Source organism: Trichomycterus rosablanca, chromosome 5, assembly GCF_030014385.1.
Source record: "Trichomycterus rosablanca isolate fTriRos1 chromosome 5, fTriRos1.hap1, whole genome shotgun sequence".
Lineage (NCBI taxonomy): Eukaryota > Metazoa > Chordata > Actinopteri > Siluriformes > Trichomycteridae > Trichomycterus > Trichomycterus rosablanca.
The window spans coordinates 12,867,377-12,881,874 of record NC_085992.1 but is presented as its reverse complement, the minus strand read 5'-3'; the positions used below and the strand labels follow the sequence as shown (position 1 = coordinate 12,881,874).

General features: G+C 39.7%; 1 protein-coding gene across 1 annotated transcript; it reads left to right on the top strand.

The window, feature by feature from the left end:
- Positions 1–8,183: 8,183 nt before the first annotated feature.
- Positions 8,184–12,680, top strand: marcksl1a (MARCKS-like 1a). The gene is made up of 2 exons (XM_062994921.1): positions 8,184–8,400; positions 11,383–12,680. Exons 1-2 carry the CDS (start codon positions 8,332–8,334, stop codon positions 11,971–11,973), a joined length of 660 nt encoding a protein of 219 aa, XP_062850991.1. The 5' UTR covers positions 8,184–8,331; the 3' UTR covers positions 11,974–12,680.
- Positions 12,681–14,498: the final 1,818 nt, after the last annotated feature.

Genomic DNA, 14,498 nt, shown 5'->3' with positions numbered 1-14,498 from the left:
GATAAGGGCTGTGTTTCAGTCACAGCTGGAAATAGGGTAGGGTTCATTATACATGTGTGACATTCTAGGCATCCTTACAACTAGCAAGGAATCTTTTTTTGAACAAAATTAAATGCAGAATGGACATTCTGGTACCCTCACAACTCTTGGGTCATGGGTTTGATCCTCCTTTCTGGATACAGAATTAACTTCTGTTGGCAATAGAATGTGGGATGGAAATGTAGCAGCTAAAGGAAAACAATGCGGACAGTGAGAACATTACAAAATCTTTACAATCATACACTAAACAAGTTGCACCACTAAATTAATAATAATTAAACTAGCTATCTTAATAACAATGCTCAGACTGTGAAACAAATATTCAAATGTAATAAATACAGAACCTACAACATCACACTGCTGTTTTATTTTAACTTTTACACACAGAACATTTAGCAGCATTTTTGGTTTCACTTACGTTCAAGCTGTTGTTCATGTAACACATCTCGCTTTATGGCGTGTTGTCCATAGTGTCTACAACTGGAAGATGTGGATGTCAATCAAACTGGATAGAATTGACGCAGAGATGAGATTTTCCGTTAAAGTTCTGTCACGTTTTTAGATTATTAAACCCTGCTGGATTTTGAAGAGGACATCTGTGGCTAAATGGGAAACAGTGAAGTTTGTTTTATTTCATTACACTAATGGATTAATCGTTGAGGATGTGAGAGATCTTCAAGCCGGGACAAGATAGGTTCTTTATCTCGGGTGAGCGAGCTATTTATCATTTAAAAAGCTATTTTTATTGTGTTTAAACAGTGTTTTTAGCTGTGGCAGTAGTAGATGATTTTTTAAAATGCTAAAAGGTTAAGTAGATCATTGTGTTTTAATTTCTGAATAGCTTTTGCAGATGAGTTGTAGATTAGTGGCACATGTTAATGGTGTCATCAAGATGCACCCTGTTACGGCAGTTGCCGAGCGGCACTCTGTTGGAACGTATCTTTGTGTGTTATTTGCTTCACACACAAACAATGACCTTATTTACATTAAGTGTTATTTACATTAAGCAACAGTATCAGATCGGATTACACGTTTTTTTTCCTTCTGATATCCGATCCAGTGATTTGGGCCAATATCGGACCGATACCGATACAGAGTATCGAATCGGTGCCAACCCTAAACAGGACATACTGTATCTTGCCTAATTTTGCACCTAATATGCTTAAAAGTCATGGTGAGAAATTGCACTGAAAATGCATTTGCTCAATAAATAATGAAATCACAGGTGATGAATAGCCATTGTCATGATATTGGCTGGTGCGTTTTTGCCTGCATTTGCGAACAATGATAAATGTGACTATTAGCTGCAACAAATTAACATTTATACAATATTAATAACTTCTTCATTCAGTCTGAATGTACCTCCTGTAATGTTCCAGCAAGAGTGATGTACAGTCAGGATCTTTGATGTGTCTATTATAGTAAACAGAACATATTGTTTGTTTGTTTGTTTATTAGGATTTTAACATCATGTTTTACACTTTGGTTACATTCATGACAGGAACGGTAGTAACTCTTTACACAAGATTCATCAGTTCACAAGGTTATATCAAACACAGTCATGGACAATTTTGTGTCTCCAATTCACCTCACTTGCATGTCTTTGGACTGTGGGAGGAAACCGGAGCACCCGGAGGAAACCCACGCAGACACGGGGAGAACATGCAAACTCCACACAGAAAGGACCCGGACCGCCCCACCTGGGGATCGAACCCACTTAGCCACCGTGCCGCCCCAGAATATTTTTTATGGTATTTGAATAATTGAGTAGCTGATCAGGGTAGCTGCATTGAGTAGATGCTTTTATTTAAAGTGACTTACAATTGTGCCAGAATACAATTGAGGGTTCGCAGGGGCCAAAAGTGGAAACTTGGTGGTGGTTGGGCTGGAACCTTTTCCAAATACTTTTCCATTACCCTAATCGCTGAACTACCACTGTTATCATTAGAAGCCTATAAAGATAATACATTTGCATTCATTAGTCAACTATTATAGATATGAACAAATCCATTTCCATATTTCCATTTCTGATTCAGTTTTTTACCTTAACTGTCATGCTGATTATTTTTAACAAAAAAATGCACTACATTTTTTAATTTTCACAAGTTGTCAACCACTTTTGGCCACCACAGTATATAAACTAGTCTTTTTACTTGTAGCTACTTTAAAATATATAATTTTATACTTCATTTTTATCTGCAGGAACCCTGACCACTTCTGCCTTGCTAGATTAGCTTACATTGTCATTTGGCAGATACTTGCACTTTGTGAAACTGGCAAGTACCTCTCAAGTTGCAGGCCACACGCGGCCTGACTGAACCAAACCTTTTGTCAAATAACATGAAATGATTAAACGTACATGAATTCTTGTAGGCCCCAGTGGTTATTTGTGCAGATGCTTATATTTGTAGGTGAAAATCATGTAGGTCATAGTAATAGTATAACACTATATCCGACAGTAACATACACATGAGGTAATGGTGTCAAATCCAGGCATAAAACGATGCCCTGACCACACGCATCATTTCTATTATGTATTACGCCACACAAGATAGCCAGCTAACAACAGCTGCAATGTCGTTATTCATTTAAATAGTTATAAAATATGGCTTGGACTTCCTTGATCAAACAAGTAATTTGACCGTCTAGTCCAGTGTTTCTCAACCTTTTTTCAGTCACGGCACCCTTTAAAAGTATGCAAAATCTCAAGTCACCCCAGTCTAAAATGTATTAAAAAACTTACACTCTGCAAGCCCTTGGACTGCTAACACACACGCACACACACCATAAGGTGTCATTTAGGGAGGGAGGGGTAAACGTGACTTACTTTTAATGGGAAACCTGAGCCTGGGATGATGCACACAATCGCCCTTTTCTGGCAGGGATGGATGAGAGGCAGAAACATAGCCCCTGGTCCAGAGCCCTCAGTCGCTCCCTGTACTTGTTCTTGATGTAAGTTAGGCTCGAAAAGCTCAGTTCGCGCCATGAACGAATCAGATTTAACATAATTAAACAAGTTTATAGTTTATTTCTCAATTGTTTGTCATTATACTAAGAGCACTGCATCTTTTCTGCATGTTCTCTCTGTAGCTCAGTTACGGCTCTCTCAACTCAAACTCAAAAGAAGCTTTACTGGCATGACAAATAAGGACATTCGTATTACCAAAGCTCAGTTACAGAGAAATAATAAAAATAACAATAAGAAAGGACAAATATATACAAAAGAGTTACATGTGCAAAAAAATATAAAATAGAATAAAATATTAATAAAAACAGTGCAAAATAACAATAAAAATTATAATCTTTACAGTAATGAGGTAGTAATAACGATCAGTGTGTGTGTGTGTGTGTGTGTCTCTCGCGCTCTCAATTCAATTCAAAAGTGCTTTATTAGCATGGCAAATATTCACATTTGTATTGCCAAAGCGCATTTACACACTAGATAATAAATGGGGGGAAAAAATTGCATACATAAACATTCATATTAATTTAAAGAATGTTCAATAACCTTAGTAATAAGCCTTAAAAAATAACAGAAACAAATTAGAACAACAAGTACATAAAGTGTGTATATGTATGTGTGGAAAAAGTATTTGTAAGTGTGTGCATGGTGTGTGTATGATGGTGTGAGTGTGCGAGTATGTGTGAGTGTGTATGCTCTCTCTCTCGCTCTGTGTGTGTGTGTGTGTGTGTGTGTGTGTCTTGTTCGCTCTCCGCTCTCCGTTTTCGGATTTGAAGTTCGACAATAAACAGCTCTTATTATGACTGATTGATTCCCTTTACTGATGGAAGCGGAATGGGTGGATTACAGTCTGAACGGCGCAGAAATAAAAATATATACAGCGGCTCCCAGAGGCGCGACTCGGTTCCTTTTGTTCATTTTAAAGAGCCGTTCAATAGAATCGGATCGTTCGCGAACGACTCATCACTATCAGAATATTTTTGACGGCACCCCTGACGAAGCCAGACGGCACCCCGGTTGAGAAAGGCTGGTCTAGTCAACAATTGAACTGGTGCTGTGGCTGATACATTTTAAGAGGTCTGTGCTGTATAACCTACACCGATCAGCTATAACATTAAAACCATCTCCTTGTTTCTACATTGTTCATTTTATCAGCTCCACTTACCATATAAAAGCACTTTATAGTTCTACAGTTACTGACTGTAGTCCATCTGTTTCTCTGCATGCTTTGTTAGCCCCCTTTTATGCTGTTCTTCAATGGTCAGGACCCCTACAGGACCACTACAGAGTAGGTATTATTTGGGTGGTGGGTCATTCTCAGCACTGCAGTGACACTGACATGGTGGTGGTGTGTTAGTGTGTGTTGTGCTGGTATAAGTGGATAAGACACAGCAGCACTGCTGGAGTTTTTTAAACACCTCAATGTCACTGTGACCACTGATAAGGGTCTAGAAAATGACCAACTCAAACAGCAGCAATAGATGAGCGATCGTCTCTGACTTTACATCTACAAGGTGAACCACCTATTTAGGAGTATCTAATATAGTGGACAGTGAGTGGACACAGTATTTGAAAACTCCAACAGTGCTGCTGTGTCTGATCCACTCATACCACACCACCACCATGTCAGTGTCACTGCAGTGCTGAGAATGATCCACCACCTAAATAATACCTGCTCTGTGGTGGTCCTGTGGGGGTCCTGACCATTGAAGAACAGGGTGAAAGCAGGCTAAAAAACTATGTAGAGAAATAGATAGACTACATTCAGTAATTGTAGAACTACAAAGTGCTTCTATATGGTAAGTGGAGCTGATAAATGGACAGTGAGTGTAGAAACAAGAAGGTGGTTTTAATGTTAACACACAAACTTTGTGTAACTCATCCAACTGGCAAACATTTCAGTGAATGATTTGTCACTTGTTAGGTATTTGTTAATACCTAACATGAAATTCCCACTGCTTTTCATTCTAGGCAACAAGTGACAAAGCCTGGTACGTGTACAGACAAGTTTTACAGAGAAGGGGGTTTTATCACAGCTGGTCTATTACAGATCACTGTAAGATAGGAAGCATAGCTCAGCTAACTCACACTGCCTAACCTCAGACATCCCACAGCACAGATTCCCAAGAATTTTACTGTAATACTAAGAATCGCCTGTCTTCCCAACCCGGGAAAAACCCCGGTATCTTGACGATACCTCTCACATGTTTATCCATCAAATACTTTGCTCACCCAAGATATGTCCGAAACTGCATCCCATTCAACAAGTACTTTAGACTGTGCTGATCCCAACATTTAAAGGTCCCACCATTTCAACCAAGTACTTACCATTCAACCCCCACCCTACCATCACCACCCATGGGGATTCCCTGACCTCTGCCCTCTGATGTTTGCTCATGAGGCCTCACCCCTTTGGTATGCTGCATAAGACTCTTGAGTAGAAATAGCTACATATTTGCACATACTACACATAGATAGCTAATATGTAATATGTCACTGATTCATTAATCAGTATGCAGTCTTGTTTTTAAACTGCAGACTTAAAACGTTTACTGCAGTACGGTCATTTTATTTAGCATCTCTTATTAATTCTTTCATCTAACAGCAACTGTGTTGACAGGTGTTTCTCATTAGCTTTGAAGAGACTCCCACCTCTTACATGAATTTCCTAGCCAGAAAAAGATTTAAAAGATTCACAGAATGTTTTCATGTTGTCTAACATTCGCTCTGGAGCAGTCTACCACAACCAATACCTTATTCTACCAGTGGTACTAATTCTACCCTCTGTTACAATGCCTGTGCCATCCCCCAAAATTGTCATTTACTTACACTATATTGCCAAAAGTATTCGCTCGTCTGCCTTCACACATATTTGAACTTGAGCGACGTCCCATTCTTAATCCATAGGGTTTAATATGATGTCGGCCCACTCTTTGCAGCTATAACAGCTTCAACTCTTCTGGGAAGGCTTTCCACAAGGTTTAGGAGTGTGTTTATGGGTATTTTCGAACATTCTTCCAGAAGGGCATTTGTGAGGTCAGACACTGATATTGGACGAGAAGGCCTGGCTTGCGGTCTCCGCTCCAATTTATTTCAAAGGTGTCCACTTTGGGAAGTGAAATGGAAGGTCCCTTTAGGGTCCCCGAGGGTGTTAATATGACCTCTGAACAATATGTGAAGTTCCTAAGTGAGCATCTTCTGCCATGTTATGAAAAGAAGAATCATACCTTCCAAATAGAATCATTTTCATTTTTGTTTGTTTGTTTATTAGGATTTTAACATCATGTTTTACACTTTTGATTACGTTCATGAAAGTGGTAGTTATGGTAGTTACTCATTACACAAGGTTCATCACTTCTTAAGGTTATATCGAACACAGTCATGGACAATTTTGTATCTCCAATTCACCTCACGAATGTCTTTGGACTGTGGGAGGAAACCCGGAGCACCAGGAAGAAACCCATTCAGACACGGGCAGAACGCATTTTCATGTGATACAATGCACCATTCCATGCTGCAAAAAAACACCATTGACTCCTTAGTTGCTATTGGCATAAAAGAACATAAAAACATGGTTTGGCAACCATTATCTCCTGACTTCAATCCTAGAGAATCCCATGGAGCATTCTTAAAAGGAAGATCTATGAGAGTGGCCGTCAGTATACCTCAAAACAGCAGCTCTGGGAGGCAATACTGGCATTCTCAAATGAAATACAAGCACAAATTACTTCCACTTCTACTTTGTTTCTTCAGTCCAAGTCAAACGTTTTATTCTTGAAGGAGGCATTAACTGTCCTGCACACATCCACTCCTACATTTGGAAGATAGAAGATGAAGATATACTTTATTTGTCATATATGTTGACAGATGTACAGTACAATGTCCCTAGTCCCTTTTATATCCAATTCATTAACATTACAGAATTCGGTGCAATATGTATGAATTAGATTTATTTCCAAATCCTACAGGTTAGCAAGTGGAGTGAGTTGCCCTTGTTAATACACTGCCTGGCCAAAAAAAGGTCACTACCTGGATTTAACTAAGCAAATAGGTAATCCTCCCATTGGATAATTACAGCATGGGTGATTATGTTTCAGCTGGCAACAAGTTATTTAACCCTAACTGATGCAGTGAGTAGCTTCTCATTTGTTAAACAACCATGTCGAAGACACATCCTGTGGTCGTGGAAAAGATGTTCATCTGTTTCAGAAGGGTCAAATTATTGGCATGCATCAAGGAGATGGGAGATTTGGACCACTGCACAAAGTCTTCTCCAGCACATCCCAAAGATTCTCAATGGGGTTCAGGTCTGGACCCAATCTCATGCTCCCTGAACCACTCTTTCACAATTTGAGCCTGAAGAATCCTGGCATTGTCATCTTGGAATATGCCCGTGCCATCAGGGAAGAAAAAATCCATTGATGGAATAACCTGGTCGTTCAGTATATTCAGGTAGTCAGCTGACCTCATTCTTTGGGCACATAACGTTGCTGAACCTAGACCTGACCAACTGCAGCAACCCCAGATCATAGCACTGCCCCCACGGGCTTGTACGGTAGGCACTAGGCACTATGGCTGCCTCTCTTCTTACCCTGATGCGCCCATCACTCTGGAACAGGGTAAATCTGGACTCATCAGACCACATGATCTTCTTCCATTGCTCCAGAGTACAATCTTTATACTCCCTAGCAAATTGAAGCCGTTTTTGACGGTTCTACTGTAGTTTTTCTACCATTTGATTTCACCTAACGTTTAAGTGATCGCCGATCACGATCATTCAAGATTTTTTTCCAACCACATTCCTTCCTTGAAGATGATGTTTCCCCACTGTCCTTCCACTTTTTAATAATGTGTTGGACAGTTCTTAACCCGATTTTAGTAGTTTCAGCAATCTCCTTAGATGTTTCCTCTCCTTGATGCAGAAGTCACAGCGAATGCGTGCCGTAATCAAAGCTAAAGGTGGTCCAACCAAATATTAGAGTGTGTGAGCTTTTTTTGGCCAGGCAATGTATTACCAGTTCACAACACCCAAAAGCAGCCCACCAGTGGGTATGTATGTAACACCACCAGTTTGGAGAGGCACTGAAGGACACACCCACGTGGGCGGGGCCTCGCGCAATATTTGATCTTCACATATACACGCGCTTAATACGAGCAGCTTCAGAGCTCTCTGTGCACTCGCGTCGGATGTGATATCGTTCCTCCTGTCTTTTAAAGAAAAAACAACAAGCCAGGACTTTTCATTTTGGGAGCTGAATTTTCGGCTTTTGTTTCTTAAATTCAGCTGTTTTTTTATTTCTTCTGCTCTTGTTGTAATTTTAAGTGAAGAGATGGGAGCTCAATTGTCCAAGGGTGGAGCTGCTGAGGTCGAGAGTGCCACAGTTAAAACCAACGGCCAGGTAATGTAGAATATTTCCTCCTGTGGTACCTGCGTTCATCCAGCCTCATTTATACCCTCTTTACAGCTGGCTTTTTTGGATAAGCACTTCTAGTCTGTGTATTTCGTACATTTCCTTAAGAATATTTGCTCTATTCTAGTCATGTTTTTTTAACAGATAATGGTTAATAAAGAATTTATTGTAAGGTTGTGGATATGTTGGTGAAAAATACCAGTCTAAATGTCACCACTGTTAAGCTATACCCAACGTCTTGAGTTAATATAGGCGCAACATGTATTTCTGTATTTTCATTTTTATTTAAAGGTACACAAACTTTTTCTAAGTTTATGTGATGAATGGGTTAACATTAATCTCAATTAATAATCCTTAAAGATCGTGTTAACCTGTTTGCTTCCAGTCATGCGTTTAGGATGTTTGTCTCTAAGATAGTTTAAATGTAGCATTGTAGCATTATACATTCATTTAAGCTAGAAATTAATGCTAACATCCAGTCTTTTGTTGGATAGTAAATACAAGCGCAATGTATTTATTTACTATTTCGCAGTTTGTCTTGAATTATGCCATTTAAATGAACTTTTGCTTTGCTTTAGGTTTAGGTTGATAAATGGGAAGTTGATAAATTCACATCAAGCTCAACCCATTGTGTCTATTGTGCTGTGTGGGGTGATTTAGGAACAAAAGGGCGCAAAGGATGCAAATGAGGGGCTTTGTAACCCCCCCCCCCCCCCAACAAAAGCCGAAAGAGACTGTCTGAAAGCTGAAAATATCCAGTATATACTGTCTATGGTTTTTATTGAACCTCTGGTTTTAAATATTTAGATCGTATTTGCCAGTTTAATGATGCTTGTTGAAAGCGGTTAATGACCGGTGCTTGGTTCGGATCCGTCCCAAATCGTCACGTAGTGCACTAGATATTAAGTGCGACGCCATTATTTGATTTTCTAACGTAGTCCCCAAATATAGGGAACCATTTTGGAATTGGTCTTGCCCCGCAAGATGTTTCATTAGATTTTTTAACTCGGGGAAATAGGATACAATTCATTTAATAGTGCGTTCGATTAAATTTAATAGTGATATTTGTCAGTGACTGTACATTTGTTCGTTTCTTGCGTTAGTTGCAGCTAAACATCTTGTTCGGTTGCAGCCAACCGCGGTTAATTTGAAAGTTTGGATCAACATTACCTGACAAAATAAAGTTTTTATTGGTAAGAAAAAGTAATACATATCAATCACATGATCTAAATTTTGTAAATTCTGTACTTTTCTGTTAGTGAACAATAAACGACCAGCGTATTAAAACGTCGCTCAACGTTGGGCTTACTGTTAAAGGATGTGTCTCAAATGCTCTTTTCTCTTCCTAAATACGTGCACTACATAATATTGGCTAAAACAGCTGTACGCCCTACTTAGTGCACTTCAAAGTCAAATAAATAGATGTTTAGGATTAGACATGTGTATGTTCATTTAGTGCTTTTGTGAGTCAACACTGCCATCTAGTGGTCAGAGTGAGTAATTTCAATAATTGATAGAATTACACATTTATCAACAAGTTTGTGTCTTGTGATTTAGATTTTCTTATATAAATTCGCTTTACATAGATTATTATTCTCTTTTGTTCGCATTATAAAGAACTATATTACTATTTATTTGTAATGGACAGCATACTTGGCTGTGTGAGGTGAGGTAGCAGTGAATGTATATATCAGTGGAGACCAAAGTCTAGGACCTGTAATTGTTATGCTGACCATATGATTAGTTATTATAAAATATAATAATTTTACTAGTGGACTCAGACTTTTTGTCCCCACTGCCTGTGTGTTTGTTGGTAGGAAAGGCAGCACAGCAAGTAGTTCAGTTCTTGGCTTTTACTTGTGTAGGGTTGTTGTGTGGAGTTTAGCATGATCCTCTCATGTCCGTGAGACTGGTTACTCTACATATCCTTCTTACTTCACTACGTAGTAAACTAGGTTTTAATATTGGCTAGTGAAGAAGAGGCATATGCTCACCATCAATGTCCAATTTAATTCTGTATTTTTTCAGTTTAATTCTTTGTGCACAGGCTTTCAAGACTTAGATGCTTAATTCGAACCACATAAGGCATGAAAGCTGAAGAGGTGTATGATGAACGCTGATTAAAAGAAAGATTTGTGTTTATTTAACTGCAAAATACGTGCAGGCTACAAACTGTATTTAATTTATTTAATAATATTTATACTGTCAATATAGTTTCCAATTCCAATACAGCTCATAAACAAAACAATCAGGTTAAATAGCATTTCTGTTTTCACCAGGGTATTAATAATGCTCTTAAACTGTTTTTCTGAACACTATTTTTATAGCCGATCACTGATAACATTTGCAAGAACTCCTAGTAGAAGTGTATATTAAAACAAATTATGCTAATATATCATTTATAATTTAAGACTATTTTGTGGTAATGCAGAGTAATGAATAGTGGCACAGAAAAATACCATTATGATTTATTAGCATCATAAAGCATTTCTTTGAATCTCTGAGCTTGAGTATATTGAGATGAATATCATTCATTCATTTATTGTCTGTTTTACCACCACTTAATCCTATTCAGGGTCGCAGTGGGCACAATTGAATATCATTAGTTGTCACTGCTTTTATTAAGTCTGTGCATAAGGATTAAATCGGTCATCATTCATAAATAGTAAGACAAAATGGGGAGTCATGGAGTTTAAAACACAAGTCACTAATGTAACAAAGAAGCATGCTGTCTCACATTCCATGTTAGCCAAGTCAGCTTTGGTAGGGATCAGATCAGTATCAGAATTGGCTAATTCTCAGAGCTCTTACACCTGTATTGTTTATATATTATACTTGATATGTGGATAAATGTGTCAATTTTGGCATCATCTTATCCACCTTCCATTCTCTATTTTTAATTCTACATATCTTAACATGTTCATCTGTCTTTCCGTCAATCTAACATGCTCTCTCTAATTTTGTCCTCAGGAGAATGGCCACGTCAAAACCAACGGCGATGTGTCAGCCAAACCAGAGGGAGAAACTGCAGTCGCTGACGGGAACGGAACAGCCGAAGCCCCCAAGGAAGCCGCAGAATCGGGCGACACGATTGAGGCGGCAGCCGACGGCGAAGCCAGCGCCAAGCCTGCAGATGCCGAGACGGGCAAGAAGAAAAAGAAGTTCTCCTTGAAGAACTCATTCAAGTTCAAGGGCCTCTCACTGAAAAAAGGTAAAAAGAGCAGTGGGGAGGCAGCAGAGGGGGCGGCACCAGAGGAGAACGGCCATGCCCCGAAGGACACAAAAGAAGAGGAGAACGCTGCTGCCGAGGCGGCACCGGAGGCATCTCCCGAGGCGGCACCAGAGGCAGCTCCCGAGGAAGCACCAGAGGCAGCTCCCGAGGAAGCACCAGAAGCAGCTCCCGAGGCAGCACAGGCTTCCGAAGCTTCAGAACCAGAGCCTAAAACAGAAGAACCCGCCCCTGCTGCAGAAGCCACATCCACAGAGGAGAGCGGCAAATCCGAGGAAGCCCCCGCCGAGACCGAGGCCACGCCCACTGAGCCCGCACCAGCCTCGGAGTAACCCACTAGACCAGACTGTTTTCCCCATTCCTTCCTTTTTGTTTAGTTTTTTGTTCATTTTTAAAGATTGAATATATAAAGTATACGTATATATACATCTATATGAGACTTGTGCCACATCTTTCAAGTCTTACAGCAGTAACAGCAAATGAGCCAACAACATAGTAAAAAGCACCACTGTGGTTCTTTATATTTTCCCATGGTCCTGTTCTCCTGTGGACACACGTACTGCGTATCTAGACTGCGGTGGAAATACAGACGCGCATTTCTACCACGGATTGGAATATTTTCATCTGTAACAGTCTCATATCCCTCGGGTTTTCCGTCTCAGATGTCGGCAGCAGGCGAGCAAATTGACGAACCGTCATTGGCGATTAAAGGACATTGTGATGCCTCTCGAAATAGCCTGTTTTTATTTTTAGAAGGTCTACATTCCTGCATTTTTAACCCCTGAAAACACATTTAGTGCTGTGCAGAGAAACTTTGGAGGGGTGGGCAGAGGTTACAGTTTAGTCTGATTTTTAACAAGATTTTGGAAGCGACATGTATCTCTCTTGACGTAGGGGTGTACAAGCCACTTTTATCAGCTTCTTCTTTGTTCGTTTGTCTTTGTATATAATTTTTTGTCTTTATTTTGCTAACGTTTTTAAATGTTACTGGTTTTATTGTAAAATTAATGACAAATAAATTTTGGATCTTCTCATTCGATTTTTGCCTTTTCGATTTTTTTTTACCTTTATGTTGGTCACTATAGTAAAGAACAGATCTGACTGTAGAGAAGACGCTCCTATAAACATTCAAAATATTACATGGAAGATTTCCCAACAGAAAGTTTTGTGGTCTGATAAGTATAAAGTGGAGTCATTTGGCTTATTAAGTAACACACACAGGTAATATTTATTATTTATTTATTAGGATTTTAACGTCATGTCTTACACACTTTGGTTACATTCATGACTGGAACTGTAGTTACTCGTTACATCAGTTCACAAGTTTAATGTCAAACACAGTCATGGACAATTTTGTATCTCCAATTCACCTCACTTGCATGTCTTCGGACTGTGAGAGGAAACCGGAGCTCCCGAAGGAAACCCACGCAGCAAAGAACATGCAAACTTTACACAGAGAGGACCTGGACCGCCCCACCTAGGGATCGAACACAGGACCTTCTTGCTGTGAGGCGACAGTGCTACCCACTGAGCCAGTGTGCCACCCCACCCAGGTAATACAATCCCTGCTGTTAAATATAGTCACTTTATAGCAACAGGGATTCAAGTAGCAGCCTGGTTTCAATACACTTGTGAATGTACATTATATGGCCTAAAGCATTTACTGGCTTTAGGTGTTTGTCGCACCCTTTGCCAACAGGTATATAAATTTAAGTATATGTTTTAAATTTACAGGGTTTGGAGAAGACTGATCAGGCCATAAAGACATAGTTGGATTAGTTTGGTGTGGAGGATTTCTCGAGTTCCTTTTATACACCTTCGGGATGTGTTGGAATGTTGATTGCCAGCCATTCCTTTTCATGCCGTGTTAACACCTAAAGCTTACAATGACTTTTTTACTCATTGGACACACATTCCCACAGACAGTCCAAAATCGTGTGAAAAAACTTCACAAAAAGTGGAGACTGTTGTAAATGCAAAAGGGTGAGGGCAACTTTATATTAATGATCATTGTTTTGGAATGGGACATCTTTCAAGCACATACTTTTGGCCATATAGTGTGTATCATGGCAACCCTTAAACTGTTCTTTTTCTGGGACTGACTGAATAAAGCTTATTCTTTAAAAAAAAAACTTGCACAAATTTAGCATCTATAATAATGTATTTAATGTGACCTAATTCTACATTTGTGATTATGATTAGGGCAGTTGTAGCCTAGCGGTAAAGGTACTGGACTTAACACTCAATTGCTTAGACAATAATCTGTCACAGTACTGTAAGTCGCTTTGGATAAAAGTCTGCTAAATGCTGAAAATGTTTTAAAAAATGTTAATTAACAAGTTTCTGTGCCTATTGAAACAGTACTAGTTCAACTGCACCCAGGGGCGTAGCACCAAATTCTGGGCCCTATGCACAAGCAGTGCCCATGGGTCCCCCTCACCCCAGTTCAGACTCCTTCAAGGCTCCTCAAGGGCCCTCCCCCGACTTGGGGCCCTGGTAACTCAGTCCCACTTTTCACCCCACTACGACGCCCCTGACTGCACCCATTAACAAGTATATGGAACAGGGATTTCTTGCCAAGGTCAGGAGGAAAACGCAGACAGGTCCCGTTATGCTGAGAAAAAAATTTACCCCAGGCCAATGTAACCCAAGAACTCACTCACTTTCTTAACCGCTTATCCAATTAGGGTCCCAAAAACTAAAAAGCTGAATTGGTGACACAGTTCAAAGTCAAGCAAGTCTAACATCGCCATGGGCTGAGAAAGGGGGCTGTCAGCTCTGAATTTCCCCTGCAATGAATTTGCAACATGTAAAATTTCACGCAAAACCTGAAGTATTTATTTATTAGGATTTTAAC